This window comes from Actinia tenebrosa, unplaced genomic scaffold (assembly GCF_029948245.1).
Source record: "Actinia tenebrosa isolate PJP-AT-01 unplaced genomic scaffold, QUT_ActTen_1.0 PGA_scaffold15__27_contigs__length_11533743, whole genome shotgun sequence".
Classification (NCBI taxonomy): domain Eukaryota; kingdom Metazoa; phylum Cnidaria; class Anthozoa; order Actiniaria; family Actiniidae; genus Actinia; species Actinia tenebrosa.
The window spans coordinates 5,703,565-5,722,313 of record NW_028292575.1 but is presented as its reverse complement, the minus strand read 5'-3'; the positions used below and the strand labels follow the sequence as shown (position 1 = coordinate 5,722,313).

At 36.9% G+C, this 18,749-nt stretch overlaps 2 protein-coding genes and 1 long non-coding RNA gene across 3 annotated transcripts; 1 reads left to right on the top strand and 2 right to left on the bottom strand.

Moving 5' to 3' along the window:
• Nucleotides 1-1,954: 1,954 nt before the first annotated feature.
• Nucleotides 1,955-8,194, bottom strand: LOC116301291 (uncharacterized). Its single transcript, XM_031710327.2, has 8 exons — nt 8,035-8,194; nt 7,671-7,737; nt 6,483-6,827; nt 6,138-6,375; nt 5,508-5,546; nt 5,175-5,213; nt 4,575-4,958; nt 1,955-2,782 (listed from the first exon to the last, which is right to left on the bottom strand). Exons 1-8 carry the CDS (start codon nt 8,065-8,067, stop codon nt 2,773-2,775), a joined length of 1,155 nt encoding a protein of 384 aa, XP_031566187.1. The 5' UTR covers nt 8,068-8,194; the 3' UTR covers nt 1,955-2,772.
• A 2,316-nt stretch (nt 8,195-10,510) lies between these two features.
• On the bottom strand, nt 10,511-15,099 carry LOC116301292 (uncharacterized). The gene is made up of 7 exons (XM_031710330.2): nt 14,941-15,099; nt 13,954-14,295; nt 13,209-13,455; nt 12,612-12,647; nt 12,493-12,531; nt 11,604-12,023; nt 10,511-11,078 (listed from the first exon to the last, which is right to left on the bottom strand). Exons 1-7 carry the CDS (start codon nt 14,960-14,962, stop codon nt 11,069-11,071), a joined length of 1,116 nt encoding a protein of 371 aa, XP_031566190.1. The 5' UTR covers nt 14,963-15,099; the 3' UTR covers nt 10,511-11,068.
• Nucleotides 10,561-13,166, top strand: LOC116301295 (uncharacterized). The gene is made up of 2 exons (XR_004197718.1): nt 10,561-10,624; nt 12,671-13,166. It is a non-coding gene; the product is annotated as an uncharacterized LOC116301295 (long non-coding RNA).
• Nucleotides 15,100-18,749: the final 3,650 nt, after the last annotated feature.

Genomic DNA, 18,749 nt, shown 5'->3' with positions numbered 1-18,749 from the left:
GATCGAAAGCAAGACACCACAGTTATACCTTTACAAGTATGTAAAAAAGAAATCAATGCCCATATAGATCCGCATTTCAGTTTACGGGCATCGAGAATGAGATAGATCTGATTCTTAGCCGAGCAGCCGCCATATTTACTTCGCCAGAAGATATCCGTAGTTGGACTGTTTGTCCCCTGCATCGATCCAAACTTGGGCTAGGATGGGCTAGAGGTAATAACGCCAGGTGTAGAGTACCCCCTGCACTCTCTAATCACAGTAAAATCAAGGGAAAGTGGCCAAAGTGCGATAGGGGTATCGATTAGATGAGTGCATTAACACTTGTAAGTTAGAACTAGTAGTTCACTACAGAGGTTTTCCATATTCTGTGAACTCAGACATTTCATTGGCTTGTTGTGAAATTGGTTTTTCACTGCCGCCACTCAAGAACATACAAGGTACGGACTTATTATTTCTGATTGATGGCAGCGAAAAACTAAATTTAATTGTGCAGCTCAATACCACTCTAACCACATCGAATTAATCGTATATATTTTGGGTTAGTCGAGTGAATTTTGAGCAAATTCAATTTATAGTTTGAGTTTACTGTTTCAACTTCTTTCAGAATAAGTCCAGGAACTTTTATTTTTTCTTTAAAATCGTTTTTATTTATTTTATTTCTTAGAAAGTCAACATGAATTCGTTTATATTAGTAAACAATATGTAAATTGATTGAACTCGCCGACAGATAAAATCCGTGAGTTTCTTACAACTTACAGGCTGTGGTGCAACGCGCAAAATAATTTCCCCAAGAAAATTTTGCATGATTCGTGGAAATCATTATTTCAACTTTAATTCAGGTTGTCTTTTTGGTAAAAATTTTTCGTCGCACATGAAAAAATATCTGATTATTTTTACCCCACTTTAAGAGGAGTTTTATATGTGCTCCAAAAATAAATTAAGTAAAAATCGAAAAATTTCACCAAAATTACTAAAACTCTACAAATTGTTTCTTAAGATACCAATTAACTACTATTTAGTCTTATTACAGTGCTAGGTTGCTTTGTTTGGTCGCGATAAGCTGTTAAAGTTGATGTAAATTATCGGCCGAAAATTAGCGAATTTAGTTCAAAACTCTTTTCTTCGATTTTCTCGAAAACTAAGCCATATTTTACCAAACAAACTACACAGTGGTTTTACTTACACTAAGGCCTACCTAAGTTTAAAATATTAGCAAAATCAAATTTTCGACCCTTGCCGCGGATTTGCAAAAATGTCTGATTTTTGCTGACAACCCCTCTTAAACATCTATCAATACTTGGGCTTACTGGAGTACATACACTTAAAGCGTGCAATACTTTGCACTATTTAGCACTAGTTTAATTGTATATGTGAAAATTTTTCTCGATGCTGATTGGATAAGAGTTAGTGCTGTGGCAAGGAGATACAATACAGAAAAAAAGAAACAGTGTAAATTCCAGTCTTCAAAAATGGTCCTTGTACGAGGTTTCAATGACAAACCCAAGATCGTTCCTTGGCATTTTATACCGACAGACCTCAAACCACATTGGTTGGCACAGACGTCATGCATACGGAAAAACGACTTCCATGTATTCCACGTACTTCCAGATATTTCTTATTTTTCCTTTATGACAAAGTTTGTTGTTCAAAACTCTAGGTAGTTCCTTCGGGTGGATTTTAAAACTTTGAGAACATGTTTCTTGTTATTTTAGCAGTTTTTGTGAGCAGTTGGTCCGAGAACACAGGCTTAAAATGTTTATCTAACCGCGCCACGTGGGGTCAACGTTTTTCGTTCATGTTTGTATAGTTCCTGCGGTCTTTAGTTGTGTAAATATGTGTTTTAATTCTACTTAGAAAAGGGAATTATTCTACGTAGATCTGTATCCATTTCGACAGATCTTTTAAGAGTGACGTATGGAGAAACGACTTCGGGACCCAAAACGAAAAGCGCCGGTTCTATAAAATAAATTTATTACTTTTAGTTAGGCACTTACATTTGCGACGTAAAGTTTTCAATTTTAAAAACACTTTTTAACACACTACTTTTACACTAGTTTACTACTCAGGACACACATGTGTCAGCCAAATTGTGTCTCATGAATTCAAAACACATTTCCCATATTTTGGTCCCTGAGTAATCAATTGGAATGATGAGATCAAATGTGCATTAGTAGTGAAGTAGTGTATTGCAATAGAATTACTTATTGCACATCTACATATATAAATATTTATCTTTCTAATGCAGCTAATTAGTGACAATAGAGTAGCCACATGACTCAAAAGCCCTAGAGATATGAATAACAATGAAACAGCCACCATCTTGTTTGATCTAGCAAGAGAAGCTAATGAGGAATGCTTTGTTATTGTCATCCAAGATGGCAGCAATGAAGTAACATGCACCTTTTCTATAGAATTATACTGTATTTATTGCCAAGTAAAACTAGTTTTTGTAAACTGCAAATCGTTATGGGCTTTTGAAATATCGAGCCACAGGCTGACAAAAAACATTTCACATATCAGACGTCTTGGTTGCTTGTAAAAGATAAAGATATAAGGGGGTTATTAAGCAAATTGTAAATGGTTGCCAGCGTTTCGGATTTTTATTTCAGTCCTTTATCAGGGCTACTATATCAGCACTTGTGAGGTTTCAATTGCCATTTTGGCTGACTTTAAGCAAACTATTCAGGATCAGAACCATTAAACTTGGGTTTGTTCCATTATGGAAAAATCTTTCATCAGGGTAGTGGTCATACAGGCATTAGTTTGATCAAACTAAGCAACACTGCAAAAGACAACAACAAAAACTTTTATAAATATTTCAAGGCTAAAATGAATTCATGCAACGCACTGTAATGGAAATTTGTTTCAGTTTTGCTGTAAAACTTTCATCACTTTTTGTAAAAGATTTTTTTAGCTGCGCTTGTCATTCCCTAGAGTATCGTTTCTTTGTTTAATGGTTGCGCATGACAAGACATACAAATATTCTCTAGGGAATGACAAGTGGTCTGTAATGGGAAAACATTTTACCTAAGGTGAAGAGTCTAGCTTTTTGAATGACGGTCTTGAATGAAACAGAATTGGTTACGTCCTTACGTTTTTATATCGAACGCGTGACCAAATCCTTCTTGCAACAAAGAGTTTTTTTTAGCAAGGGCTGATAATGAGCGCGAGTGTTCTGTAGAATAGAGTTCAGAACATTAGGGCGAAGCCCTCGTCGCTTTCTATCGAATGCGAGACTCTATATCCCATAGGACACGAGCGCTCATTCATTCACACCCAAGAGAACGATTATGAATGAATTTGTTTGTCACGTCGTTTGTTCCTCTCCAAAGAGATATGAATCTTTGAATAGCATTAATTCTACGGCATATTTTGTGAGCTATGGAATAACAAAATTGGAATGAGAATTAGCATAGTCATGGTGAAACATGACTGAAGAGACACAAGGGCTAAGGTTTCTGTCAAGTTTCAACTATAATTTCAGGACAGAATTGTAAGTATGCTATTCAATAATACACAAAGTCTGAAAAATGTTAACATATTATCTGTATTTATTTCGAATAATAGTTTGACTAGATGTAAGAGGGAATGTCAAAGTAAACTAGTTCAAGAAGGTAGTCCGCGTAGTATGTCCATTCATCAGTCTTCATGCCTTGTCATACGGTGTTGTCATACGCCGGTAAGAAACCTTAGCTTATCTAAAGAAGTTATACTTCAAAGAACACGAACACTTATCGTCTAAATGCTGGATATTTACAAACTGAGGTCCAGAATCAACTCAAAGAAACCACAGAAATGTCTTCAAATGTAAACATTTCGACCCTTACGTGTAAAAGAACAATGCAATTTATTTCTTGTATGAGTTATCTGAAAACGTATGAAAGCACTGATTGTTTTTTTTAATTGTCGTAAAATTGAAGTCGCTATCCTTCGAAGTAGCTGTTCCTTGGCTGTTGATTTGCAAGGCACTAAAGCCAAAGAAATAAGCTACTGGTTGGCTGTCTATATATATACTTAGGCACTAATAGGTCTACACTGTTGTGTGTCTTATCACGATATTTCAGAGATGATTTGAAAATGCTACGATTTAAAAAAAAAATCTTTGGTAAATATGAATTTGCAATTGCATTATATCAAGTGGAAAGAGCCTTACACCCCAGGGGAAATAAGAGCTCATTAATAAGTGTTCTTTAAGTTAGCATTAATATTCTCTTATAGAGAATACTATTAAGACCATGACCTACAAAATAAAACAAAAGGCCTTTTAAGTATTCTGTTTATATAGAATATTATTAAATGTCTAACTTAGAGAATACTAATTAATAAGCCCGCTTATCCCTGTGCTTCAAGACCCCTATCACTTTGTTAATGGGATATAGAGCACTGATTTACTGGGCACTGATTGGTTTAGTAGGTGTGATCATTTTCTAAGTGTAGAAAATAAACAAATATTTGCCTTCGATCCATGAAGGGTTTATTAATGTCAAACTGTTATTGATATAGTGAAAATAAGTTTAAAAACCATATGATAAACTACTGTACAGAAATATTTATAAAATGAGATTTGACATTACCTGTGAACATACATCGGATTTCGCGTGGTTACCATGGTAGCGGGACTGTTAGATTGGTACAAAGGATTATGGGTAGTTTGTTCATCTAGCGCCTGGTACATTTGGTCCCCTGATGGTCCACCATTAGAATCTGGTCCCTCTAACACATCGTAGACCACGTCAGGGACATTATTGCCCATGGGCTCGAGCTCATGGTATTCCGGTAATTCAGAGTTCATACTTGGGTCATTCGCGCCGTTCTGCCTTGAGTAGTTAGGGGCTTGATATTCGGGTTGCTTGTCACGTGATAGTGTTTCATACATTTGCCCGTTAATGTCGTCTGTACCCAGTGCTGTGTTCATGGTTGCCGTGCTTGCACGCTGGTGTAATTGGATACGTCCCGCACTATGGTAGTGGAATGAGAGATATTTTTAGTTACAGTGCTAACTTTTAAAAGCCCTCCTGATAGTTTGCTTACACTTTTCAATACTTTCATTAGTTTCTGTTAAACCTAGGAAGATCTTGCTATTGAAATTAAGTAACATTTGTAAATAAAAATGAATGAATAAAAAGTGACACTGCAATCCCACTACATTATATCGGTAATAATATTTTGCTTACTCGTCGTAGGTTGGATTCAAAGCGACGTCTTTAGGATACCTGTATAAAAAAACCATACATTATACAAAAGGATCTGCTTAGAAGAACAAAGGTACATGTGCACATGATATGTGAAATGAAAATCACTCGTGAAAACAATGTAGTTTCTTGTCGGTATACGGTGGCAGAGAAAGGCCATCAGATACCATCCAATCCTTTCAACCCGCATCTTCACCCATGCACTTTCAACCCTAAGCATTTTTAATTTACTGCTTCAAAGTTGTGATGTCACAAATACCAAGTTGCTACAATAATGTTTATAGAGAAAATGCTCAAAAAATGTTGATAATTCACCTTGTTGATGCACATTTTTCACATTTGGTTTTCTTTGACCTAACAAACAAAGTGAGAATTCGGTTAGAATATATAACTGAAAATATTATATGTCTAAGGGAAGCATATTATCTATCAATGACATAGCAAAATTGATAGATATAGTCATATTCTTGTGGTGCAAGTTACGTCATAGCCGCCATGCTGGTTGATTATACAAGCATTCCTCATTAAGCTTCTCTTGCTAGGTCAACCAAGATGGCGGTTGGTTCAATTCTTTGTTAATTATATCACAAGGGATTTTTCGGTTAGGTGGTTGCACTCCAAGAATAGACCTTTCCCGAATTCGCTTGACTGGTCACGAAACAATGGTTTCAAGTCGAGGTTGAACTTGATGAATAAAAGAATCATGTTCAGTCTCGACTTCAAACCATTGTTTCGTGGTCAGTCAAGCGAATTCGGGATAGGTCTATTTGAGTAAACGAGCACAGAGTAGAACAGTGATTGTACGTCTGAGTGAGAAACCATGCATTTTTTTATCATGGCTTTGTTTGCTCTCTCCCTCGGGAAGAAAATATAATTTCAAAAAAAAAAAATAATAATAATAATAATAATAATAATAATAATAATAATACATATACTGAAGCATACCTCCATCGGTAGAGAACTATAATAACTATGGCAATGACGACGATCAGACATATCAGCGGTATCACTATCAAAATCGTTGTGTCTGCACCATCGCATTCACTCACACGAGATTTCTTAAAATTGTCATTGGTGCTATTACTTGTCTTGTTTTTAGTTTCTGATGTAATGGGTATTATTGTTGTTGTTTGGCCATTAGTTCTTGTTGTAGATTGTGGGGATGGTGTTGTTTCTGGGGGGACTGAAATCAAATGTTGAAGTAATAAGATAATGCGCAAAATATTATGAAAAAAGTTAACATTGCAGGCTAGTCTATGCCTCACTTTCTTTGCAATTCAATCTACTTACCGGGTGATTTGAATACAGTGTACTCTGCCCTGAATCCAGTGCTGTGTCCCTCTTCATTTGTAAGAAACTCAAAAAGTACGTCATTAGTCTCCGTAATGGTGAATGGTTGATTGTGATGACCATGGAAGGTGTCATTTAAGTGAAAACTACCATCGACAAATGTCAAAAATGTTAAATTGTCTTTTTTTGCACTTTCATACAAGGAGAAGTTAGTGAAATAAACATGTAGAATGCGATTATCAGGTACCATGATCCTCCACGAGCACAGCTGTCCATCCGGGTATTTACCAGGGAAGCCAGAGGACTGGAAAACACCCCTGGTGTCATTCAGTGTGTAGTTGCAACCTGCAATTTTAAAGGTTGGCATAATAAGCTAAATATAATTAGAATAATGATAACCAAGTATGCTTTTGACCATTCATCTAGGCAGACTTATTCCATAGTACTCGTCTCCAGTTCGATAAATCAGTACTTGATAAACGTAAAACGTTGTGTTAAAATTTTTGTGTGAATGTGTGAACATGCAGAATCAATAACAATTTCAAGAGTTGATGAAAAAACTGGGTCGAGCTGTCATTGCAATGCATCTGGGGTTGTTTTAGGGGACGGAATAGACGCCATCTTGCTGGTAGATTGTCCCCCTAAACAGTCCCACAATGCACCGCCATGCCAACTCGACCCAGTTTTGTCCCTCAATCTTAGAATGGCTTATAATAGCCTTTGCAGACTTTGTTTATTTTCCTTTTTTTTCTTTTCTTTGAGTCTTTTTCTCGGCAATTTAAAACTCGTTATTAAAGATTCTCAAACCTCATCTTGCCTGAGTTTAGAAAACTAGTACCATGAAGTCTTCCAAGCTGAACTTACTTTCATAATAGCAATAGTACATTGTGATTCCTTTGTTGCTTTTTTTTACCAAGTTCATGATAAGGCACTCCCCCGTACTTATGAGATTTCCCTTTATAGTTCCGTGTGTGGTACTTGATCCATTCAGTTGTTGCTACCATCCATTTGACTTGTTGACAGTCACGTGACCCATAAGGCAGCAGATAAAATGGTTTGGTTATCGGTAACGAGATTGGAATCTTTTTGTTACCCCTTATTTGACAGTAAAAATTAAAGTCTGTACTTTTCGAGTATGTTTTAACTGTGAGAATGCTATTACTACTACCACTATTATTTTCGTCGTACATTCGAATCCATCCCCGCTGCATTCCAGCCAGCCAGTTACCAAACCTTCTATAGATGCAATACTGTCCTTTAGAAGAAGAAGAAATAAACAATTCAAGTTAAACAGCAGCTCTAATATAGCTCCATACAGCTATTTCAAAAAAGGTTTGAGGGGCGAACGGCGAATTGCAATCAGTGATTGACGATTGCACGACCGATAGCAACTGTAGTCATACTATCAAGGAAACTTGGAATCGAATACCAACCGCATCAACTCGAGATCTAAGGCCTTCGCTGAATGGTGCAGGCATTGTTTAGGCATTTAAGAAATTATCATAAAGAAATTGCCGGTAAGTCTAAAAAGAGAAAAAAAGAAAGTATATACCTTTTGGCCAAGTGACTGAATCAGTTGCTTCATCGGTTGTTTTAATGCAAAAGTACATTACTGGGAAGAACAAATCCGTCCATATGCAGTATCGTTGATCTCTCGTTACTTGGATCATAATTCTCCGTATCTTGAAAAATCCAGCCCTTGTCAGACCATCCTGTAGGACACCCTGAGATAGGTTTGAGCAGTCCGTAAAGTCCTTTGGGCCATGTTGTCACGGTCAAGGCTGTATAATAGAACAGAAAAATACAACTAACGATTCTGTTTTTAGTTTTATATGTACTAAAAGAATAATGCATATGAATAGAATAATCGAGAGAAGAACGTTGAAAATTCTCGTGTACGTAAAACCAATTGAAGAAACATTCAGAAGTGGCCAAAGAAAAGCTTAGGCCGTGAGGTTTTCTTTTGTGCCAAGCATCCTCCTCGCGGACCCGAAGAAACCACCACAGCTGGAAATCAAGCCTAAGAAATGCTGTTTTAATATTTCATTTTAACAGCCGGCATCACATGCAGAGCTATGTACCTTGTAGAGGTTGCGTTCAGCAAGTCTAAGGCTATGTTCACACTACGGGATAGCTTTTTAAAACGGCACATGGTATTCCCGGTCCCAATGTGAGCAGGCGTGAAATGGAGCATGAGCCAGCATTTTGGATTTTAATACTAGTAGTTACCACTCCTTCTCTTACTCAAACCTCTTAATCCGGCTACGTACCGGATCGTGCTGTTCATACTGCACTTTAATCGGCACAAAAACCTATCCGATACAATATGTATCACTTTTGAAACAGGAGCGGGGCAACATCTATTCAATACAAAAATCACTCCAAAAACAAGAGTTCCATGTGTGAACACAAGGCCTGCCCGGTATACTTTTTGAGCCGAAACGATTGCTATCCGGTATACCCGGGGGGTATAGTGTGCACATAGCCTAAAGGATGACAGTTATTTCGATATCCATTGATGGACTACACTGATTAATCCCGCATGGTTACACAGTCAATTCCCAACTTCTTATATATAGGCTTGGTTCAAATTTTAAAGCAACTGTTTATCGCGTAAATCCTGTGAAAAGTGCAGTACTCAAGTTTGATGTTACCTTATTAATATCAAAAATCCTCTTAAAAATACAAGGATTTCAGCTTTCAGGCTCACTTAAGCTTGATCGGTCGATCTCTAGTCGACCTCTAGTCTAAATTTACACCATATATTTTAAAAGTAATCTAGTGAATTTTAAGGGATTACAATATTATTTTTGCTAGTGAAAGCAACGAATCTGCTACAGTCTGCTGAAGTCGGAATTCAAGATCTTCAAGCACTTCACTTTCTATAGCGGAAATAGAAATCAAGTTGCATAAAGCTGCTGTTTCGATTTGAGAAGAAAAGCTTTCTCATCCAGATTGTGTTTCCTTGCTGCTTAGTGTGCATAGTATACTTACCTGTATTACCAACTACTTGAAGAAGCAGTGTTAAAATCAAATGCCAAGACATTGTATGTAAACTGAAGTAAGACGGTCTTCAGTGCAGATCAGTTATTTAAAGCCTTGTCAGTGTTTTGTGACGTATTGTTACGGGGTCAGCGTACGAGGCACTTGTCGGGGGTAGAGTGCGGTGAGACAGACAAAATAGGGGCACTACTTCTCAATCTTTATTTCAAAACTGAAATCTTTTTATTGGAAAAAATTATATCTGTTAGAGGTAAACACTATTCGATTTTGTAATAAGAAGTTGATCAGGTTAGGCTCAGTTGACGTACTTTTGAGCCTCCCTCTCCCTAGGAATATAATTTATGCCGTTAACCAACCATGGAACCCGGCCATGGAAGAACAATGTATTATTATTGCACGTTCGTACCACGAAAACAAAGAAAATATCCAAGAAGACATGCATGAGTAATACGCTGTAACACGCTGCTTAGAATAAGTAGCGTATAACAGAAAATGAAAGCAGAAGCTGGTTATCGCTATTCCGATTTGTTTTGCAATTACAAATGAGTCATCTTTTGACACCCTTTATCTCATTCAAAAATTACTTGCGAAACTGTTCAAAAAATTATTTCCTAAAGTATCGGTCAACAATATCGATAGTAACAAACATGACACATCATGTTCCTCATTCCTAAACACAATATGAACGTCATGCAAGATTTTTTTTTAAACCGGCCCTGCTTGTAAACAAGATTTCAGTACTGAATCATACAACCAGATATGAATCAATATATTGCAAGTAAATGAAAAGCTAATTTATTGTGAAATCTGTGGAATCGCAATAAAGTGATGTAGCCGAATCAGATATTCCGGAATGCAAATTTGAATGCCTTTGAATCACAATTAGAATATTTGTCTCCAACTTGCGTAAACTGCTAGAGTGAGCTTGGCGTCAGGGTGAAAAGATCATAAAAGACTGAATCGATTGTGTCATATCCTTTCTTGAACTGAATCATAACAGAACTGAATGACGAATGAAGCTATCGTTTTAGCAGTTTCTTTCTTTTAATCTATGATATTTTTCTTAGGTATTGATGCTTGAGGCTCTACGTCAGTCATCATAAAGCACCGGAAACTAGGAGGAGAGGAAGTTTTAATCAGTAAGTTGGGGGGGAGGGGGAAGGGGTTGAATGCATTGTATGCTGAGATTTTAGTGTACCGTTCCCTGACCCTCCCCTCTCCTCCAACTCATAAAATGTCCATTAAAACTCGGTCAGAATAGCAATCTGAAATAATATATTTGCACATGACCTATATCATATATACAATTGCAAGTATTACAATAATCATATGGCTTTTCGCTTTTTTTGTTTTAAACAACTGATAATTATGAAGGATTGAACGAAGTCTTTATAGACCAAAATATGTTGGTGTATTTTTAGTTGAAAATCAGCCCTCAACATGTTCTTTTGATGAGAATAATGATAAGAATTAATCATAAAAATATGCATTGCATGGATCGATTGACAATTCACAATTAGTAAACGCAAAAATGGGCCGGATAAACTCTATATCCACTTTGATTGTCCTTGCTCCCTTTGCTCTCAGGTGAAACTAAACAAGATAGAAAAAAACTGTTATCAAAATGATCATACGTTTATATCACGATAATATGATACTTCCGGTTAGAAAAAGCCTTGATATAATGCTTGATAACCAATGGAGATGTATCAGAGTTACACTCTATTGCCTTCGTTTCAAGTCGAGGCAGTTGGGTCATTACAATAAATGTATAGAAACTGACCCAAATGCATGCAACACGAATACACCAGTTGCGCATTCGTTGGCATACCGCTGATTTTGAGGCCGGGCCACAGATTCATTTGCACGGGCTTAGCCATTAAAAGTCCGTGTGATTTCAAAACATTGATATTGTTCAAGTTGCACATCCTTTACTTTTCAGTTGACTTTTGCAAATGATTTGCGAGGCTAAGCCTGCGGAGATGAGTCTAGTCATAAAAAACATTGGTATTTAATGAATGAGAAAAGAGACCTTTGTTTGAAGGCAACAGAGTGTAACTCTAATGTCTGCTGTTGTTCCGAATCATTACCCAAGTCACGTGACACGATCATGATTACCTGTCATACAAGTGATTTTGCGTTACCATGGTACCTGGGGCCGTATACTGGTAAAAAGGTTCATGGGTAGTGTTTTCATCTACCGCCTGGTACACTTGATCACCTGATGGTCCATCGTTAGGATCTGGTCCCTCTAACACACCGTACACCACGTCAGGGACCTTATGGTCCACGGGCTCCAGCTCATGATATGTTGGGCGCCCAAAGTCCGTACTCGGGTCGTCCATTTCTTTACGACCGTCACATCCGGGTTTCTGGTCACGTGACAGACTCTGGTACATCTGACAATCACTATGGTATTCGTCGTTTGTTGTTGTCTTTTGATCATGTGATAGCGTTTGGTACATTTGTCCGCCATTGAAGTCCATGGTCGTGTTGATTGTTGTTATGCTTCCTCGTTCGGTCAGTAAAATATCTCCTCTAACAAAACACATAAAACACTGGTTTGAAAATGGTTATAATATAGACTACTCTTGTCGTAAGAATTTCAATCCCTTATGAACAATAGACCCTTTTCGAATTCCAATTACCGCTGTGTTTCCTGATTACAGACTCATTTTAACAGGGTTAGCCTCGAGTTTGTGCAGAATATTCACGTGTTCTAGTCAAGGTCCGTCAAGTTTCAAAGTGTTTGTATTGTTGAAGTTGTGTGCATTCTTTCCTTTACCGTTGGTATTTGTGAATATTTAAACACTGATACGAGGCTAACCCTGTGCAAATGAGTCTGTAATCAAGGAACACAGCGGTAATTTGGAATTCGAAACTGGTCTATTCTGTTGTCTTGTTCTCCTTTGAACTGTATTGGGAATATGTTGCAACGGGTCTGGTACGAATATGAGATGACACTATTAAATAATAATAAATCATTTCCTAGTGATAATAGACTTACTGATCATAGATTGGATTCGCTGCTATTTTGTCTTCTATCCTGATGATAAAAAAGGGTTTTCAAAACATTTTAAGAACTAGAATAGCAGACGGATGAGAAACCTAATTTTATTGTTTTACCTTTCTTCTTTCTTTTCGCCCTTTGATCGTGCTAATCTATGATTATTGTTTTTTTAAAGAAACGAAATGAAAAAGAAGAAAAAAGAACATTAGAATCGTTAATACACACCTATTCTACACATAGAGCCAAGCACAGAGTTGTACCAAGATATATGGAGAAGTTTTAGTATGACTGCGAAAAGCTCAAGGCACGAACACGGTCGTGACACGGCAAGGCAGACGCCAGCCCAATCAGCTGTGAGAATTTAATCTCCACCCAATCAAAAACAGGCACGAACACGGGATGGACACGGTCACGCCAATGTCACGGCACTGCCAGACCAATCACATTGCGCGAGATAAAAATCCCCCAATCAAAGTTCTAGAAAACATGAGGGTCGAGGCAAGGCTCGCATGCGGCACCGATTTCTTTACAGCCATACGAAAACTGGTCTATAATATCGGAGTAAAATTTACGAGACACGATTTTTGGCTTATTCGCTGTCTGGGCTCTCCTTTCAATGCCAGCATGACGCGATAAAAATCAAACCAGAACAGAATAAATGAGTGTAATAATGATCGATGACTTTTATAACTGACAGCATTGGCTTAACTAACCTATATCGGTACACAACAATGATGATCACGATGACGACGAACACCACACAAGCCAGTGGTATCACTATGACAACAATCGTGCCAACCCCTTTACACTGAGCTTCAAGGGCAAATGCAGTACGATTCCTAGACATGGTGGATTCGGTTGTTATTTCTGATATGTGTTCTGTTGGTATGGGTGTGTTAGTATTAGTGGTAGGTGAATTAGATGCTTCTGGTGTTGAAGAAGGTGGTTCCAGTGTTGTTTCTGGAAAGGAAAAGAGCATTTTGTTCGTATAGGCTGTATTTTTTTTTAGCAAATAGTCCAAATGCATTTCTAATCAAATCTATCAACAATTTTGATACCGAAACCAAGATACCAGTACATACAGGCCGACTTCACTTAAAAGTCCGTGGGATTTCAAAATAGGGACTTTAAGATGGACGGCGACGTCAACCAAAAGTGTAAATAATTTCTAATTGGGGTTCTGGTCATTGAAGATTATCAGATTTATCAGTAAAGTCAACTCATTCACAGGGAAGACAAAATTGGAAGGCGCGAAACCCCAAAGTAAAGTTGTTTACACTTCCGGTAGACGTCGCCGTCGCAGATTTTGCAAACCTTAAAGTCCCTGCACCAACATTCTTTACATTACAGTTGACTTTTGCAAATGATTTGCTCTTGAGCGAGGCTAAGCCAGTGCAGATGAGTCTTTAGTCATAAAACACTGCGGTATTTACCGAATGAGAAAAGGGATCTACTTACCACCTGGTATGAATACAGTATACTCTGCTCTGAATCCTAAAGTGTGGCCTTCTTCGTTTGAAACAAATTTGAATAATAAGTCAGAGGTTTCCGTAAGAGTGAAGGGCTGTATAAATCCATGTAGAGTTTCTTTTAGTTGGAATGAGCTGTTGATAGATTTGTACCATTCTAAAACATCTTGTGTGTCGTTTTCATCCAAAGAGAAGTGAGTGAAGTGAACACGTACGGTGTGATTATCGGGGACCATGATCCTCCACGAGCACAGCTGTCCATCCGGGTATTTACCAGGGAAGCCAGGGGACTGGAAAACACCTTTCTTGTCTGTCAGAGTGTAGTTGCAACCTGTAAAGGTTGGTATAATAAGCTAAATACTTCGAATAATGACTATCCAAGTATACCTTTGATCATTCATCTATTTAGACTTATTCCATACAACTCGTCTTCAGTTCGATCAATCCGTCAATTAATTTCAGCAACCTGTAGCTAATAGCATATATGCCATTCAGCTGAATCGTAGCAAACAAAGGGGCCGATTCAGGGGTGGTAAAAGGGGTGACAATTCACCCCCCTTTTGCTCGAATTTCTCAGTATATCGTTAGTAACAGTCACCCCTCCTTTTCCTCTAATTCCTGGTAAACCCTTTGTAGTAGTCACCGTGGTCTTAGTTTAGTTTAGTTTCGTTCAGTTGTCACAATATAAACATATACATTTTATAAAACTTGAGACATACAAATTTTGTGACTGACGAAGAAAACAGAACTTTCGTCCCAATTGATATTCCCTCTCCATACAATTTACATACAGTACAAACATGATTAACATTAAAATTGACGAGGAAAAAACGATAATAAAAAGAAAAACATATCAAAATTTATCAAAATTCAATTTTAAAAAATTTTAATTTGGTAAGTAATGTTGCATTTTGGAAGCAAAATGGGTGGTCACATAGGAACGGCAATTTAAGTGACGTCAAAACCGTGAACTTACTTTGATAGTAGCAGTAATACATAGTGATTCCCTTGATTGATGTCACCAACTTCGTGATATGGTGCTATTTTAGATACTTCATGACTATCATTATAGTCACGTGTGTGGTACTTGATCCATTCAGTTATTGCTACCATCCATTTGACTTGTTGACAGTCACGTGACCCATAAGGCAGCAGATAAAATGGTTTGGTTATCGGTAACGAGATTGGGACGGTAGTGTTTCCGTTGATCATGCATTGGAAGTACAGTACGAGATGACTATATTTTGAACTCAGCGAGAACTTTATCCAGTCTTTAAAACTAACGTATTTTGCTGTGTCTTTGTTGGAAGTTGTTTCATGTTTCATTTTGATATAACCAGCTCTTAATCCAGTCAAATTGCTTTCATTTCTTTTTCTGTATATACAATACCTTCCTAAAAAGCAAAATGGAATTTTGGTTTTTCTATATATATATATATACACACACACACCAAATCTCAAAAGTTTTGACATTTATCGGATATATACAAATATATAATATCACCATTCTTTTTCTTGCCTCGATTATTTAATACCGTTTCTCATTATTCAAGACAATACAAAAGAAATATGGGGATATATATATTTATATATATTTATATATATCCGAGTAAATGTCAGAATTTTTGAGATTTGGTGTATATATTTTTCTTTTTCTTTTTCTTTTTCTAGTGACAACAGAAAAGCACTTCACAGAAGGATAAAAATTAAAGAAACAGACCACAGCATAACAGTCATGAGAAGGCAGAGCAAGGTAGTGCAGGGCAGAGAAGCTCGCAAGGTATGACATAGGAAAATAATAAAGCTAAAATGACAGCAAAACCGCGCTGACCGTAAAAATGCAGAGATAAATCACAGCAATTTGCATCCCATTTGATGCACCACGACACCACAGCAATGTTGCGCAAGGTTATGCCTCTTTAATCATCGTAGTTTAATTCATTTTGAAAACATCTTTACTTCGAAATCACTACCTTGTGGCCAGTTAGGTCCTTGACTAGTATCTGTCTTAACACAAAAAGATCGAATGACATAGCTTGGGGAAACGTATCCATCAATGTGTAGGATCTCAGATCTGTTGTTGCTTGGACTGGTGTCTTCTGTATCCTGGAGAAGCCATCCTTTGCCTTTCCATCCATCAGGACAGCCAGTAGTGGGCTTGAGAAGAGCGTATCTTCCTCTTGGCCAGACTGAATAGATGAGAAATGATGATGATACCAGATGGATGGATGGGATGGATGGGATGGATGGGATGGATGGGATGGATGGGATGGATGGGATGGATGGGATGGATGGGATGGATGGGATGGATGGGATGGATGGGTGGGATTGATTGGGATCACACATGGATGAATAAATTACAATAATATTAATATTAATATTAATAAAACTATCCATTACCAGCCAGCCTTTTTTACAATATAAAAAAATTGGACAAATGTCGTAAAAGCGTAAATGCTTTCTACCCAAAGAAAATAATAATAAATCAACGCAAAAGTCTTAACCTATCAATTTATAAAGAAAAAGGTAAGACTATAAACCTTACTTAATTTTATAAATATTCACTGATAGTTCTTTGCAAACAGTATTAAATGACGTTAAATCCTAAGATCTTTTGATTGTTTGACTTGAACATGCTTTGACCCAGCAATGTCAAGAGCTTTGAATGACAGCACTTTCGATCATACAAATAAACCATGCATGCTGACATCGACTACTAGACTGCAAACAATATATCCGTGAAATATTAGTAATACTAACTAACACTATTTTTTGCTAGTTCTATTGTTTTCTTTTGCTTAACTAGCACTATTTTGAACAATTTAGTAATTAGTGTTTCACGGATATATTCATTGCACGCTAAGGTAAGGAAACTCGACCGCAATAGTATTTTATCACCAGTGAAGAACAAGATATATATCTAAAAGTATACGTTATTTTCTATCGAATAAAATATTATATTTGAATACAGTTTTTTGTTTAGCAGTAAATGGCCTCAATCTTGCTCAGTACGGAAATGAACACGCTAAGGGCTAAATATATTGGTCTTGATTACCATTGAAATGTAAGGTCATTGTGACGATCAAGTATTCACTACCTATTATAAGTCACGATGTTAACTTACCCGTCGTACCAGCCACGGTTTGCAAGACTAGAGCTGTTAAGAGTGAGCACCAAAGATAAAACATGCCAACACACGAAGAAAGAACCCACTAAGTCGATCAGTTATAGAGTATTCTGTAATAACAATCCCCTCGCTTGACATTTGATTTGTAATGTGATGACGAAGTAGATGCTAGCACAAGCATCACGTGGGGGGAGGGGTGCGAATGGCCCAAGTATTAAATTCATTTTTGGTGCAGAATATAGAAGAAAATATGTGAGTACACATTATGCTCAGTATCTTTTTAAGTAGACTGCAAAGAAGGGCGAATAAATTTGCCATTGAACCCATTAAAATGGGGAAAAGGAAGGGGAAAAAATATAGTATAATTTATGCTGAGAAAACGAAAGAGGAAATATAATAATTTCAGTTTACGGACTGGGGCAATTTTTTTGGAAAACAAGTCATGCATCATCAGGTCTATTGACGCTTGCACCTCATCCTAATCACTTTACGAAACTTGTCAACATACATTCTTTAATGTTTCAGCATTATCGATATCGGTTTTTATGAAACAAACTTTATCTGCTGTCTATTCACTCATTCTATTACCAAGGATCAAGACTGCAAATCTTTTATTATTTCTTAAAAATCAATAAATAAGAAATATATAATCATTCTGGGTACGAAAATTTATTTCATTTTGAAACTAAGATGTAAAGCGAAAGTGACGTAAAGAATACTGATGGCCTTGGAAGTGCAATCTCGCGAGTTTCAATTTTTAAATATCCCAAGCATCCTACTAATTGGAAGAGCCTATTTAGATAAATGATGGTTCAACCAACTATAGACAGTCAGGTTATGTAGTGTATGTTTTGTTTACCAATATTCGTTTACCCAAACGACTTCTGGGTAATCAACCAATGAGATATGAATAGAACTAAGACCGATGACGCTCCGTCAAAGATTTCTAGTATTTTAAAAAGATTTTTTCTTCTCAAATTCTACGCGCTGTACATATCTAAAAACACTTGAAATAGTTCAAGAAAGGAATTAATATTTCCAATAACATTGGATTTTGTTTTCTGTCAAAGATTTCTAGTATTTTAACAAGCCTAAACCTGTTCAAAAACGCATATTTTCTGGGTGCGATTATATCGCGTATAAGACACGGCGGCCATGTTGGTTGAGATAACACAGAAGAAATCATTTTTTACAATTCTTTTGTTCAACTCAACCAAGATGGCGGCTATAACATAATCATGGTGCAAACGAAGCATTGGATTCATCCTATCAATTATGGCAGAATATTTCGAGATGGTAGGCAAGTCCAATATCGAAGTCCTTTTATTTATTTCCTCCCTCTGTGCTCTCTTTTCACTTTTCTCATTGATAAAATCGAGCAGTATGCGATAGATACAAAAATACGTTAAAGTATAAATTGATATCTTAATAAATTGATATCTTCATAAATTTATGAAGCAGCATATTGTAGCGACTGACGTACCCCTCCCCTAGTGGGGGATAAAATGTAACTTAGAGCACGAGGCTAGTGTGTGTGCGAGTGAGTCGACTGGTTTTGTGTATGTTGAGTATGATAAGAGAATGAAAGGGAAAGGCACAACGTTACAATATCAACGGTAATTATTTTTCAAATAGTTTCTGATTTTCAATACTAAACA

Bases quoted from the DNA above. Each gene is read 5' to 3' on its own strand.
- LOC116301291 (XM_031710327.2), bottom strand. From the start codon at position 8,067: ATGAAGCAACTGATTCAGTCACTTGGCCAAAAG. The intron at 7,738-8,034 runs GTATATACTTTC...CTTCTTCTAAAG, and splicing joins TTCAGTCACTTGGCCAAAAG to GACAGTATTGCATCTATAGA. The intron at 6,828-7,670 runs GTACGACGAAAA...TTAAAATTGCAG, and splicing joins CAGCGGGGATGGATTCGAAT to GTTGCAACTACACACTGAAT.
- LOC116301292 (XM_031710330.2), bottom strand. From the start codon at position 14,962: ATGTATTACTGCTACTATCAAA. The intron at 14,296-14,940 runs GTAAGTTCACGG...CAACCTTTACAG, and splicing joins GTATTACTGCTACTATCAAA to GTTGCAACTACACTCTGACA. The intron at 12,532-12,611 runs GTAAAACAATAA...TTTTATCATCAG, and splicing joins GGCGAAAAGAAAGAAGAAAG to GATAGAAGACAAAATAGCAG.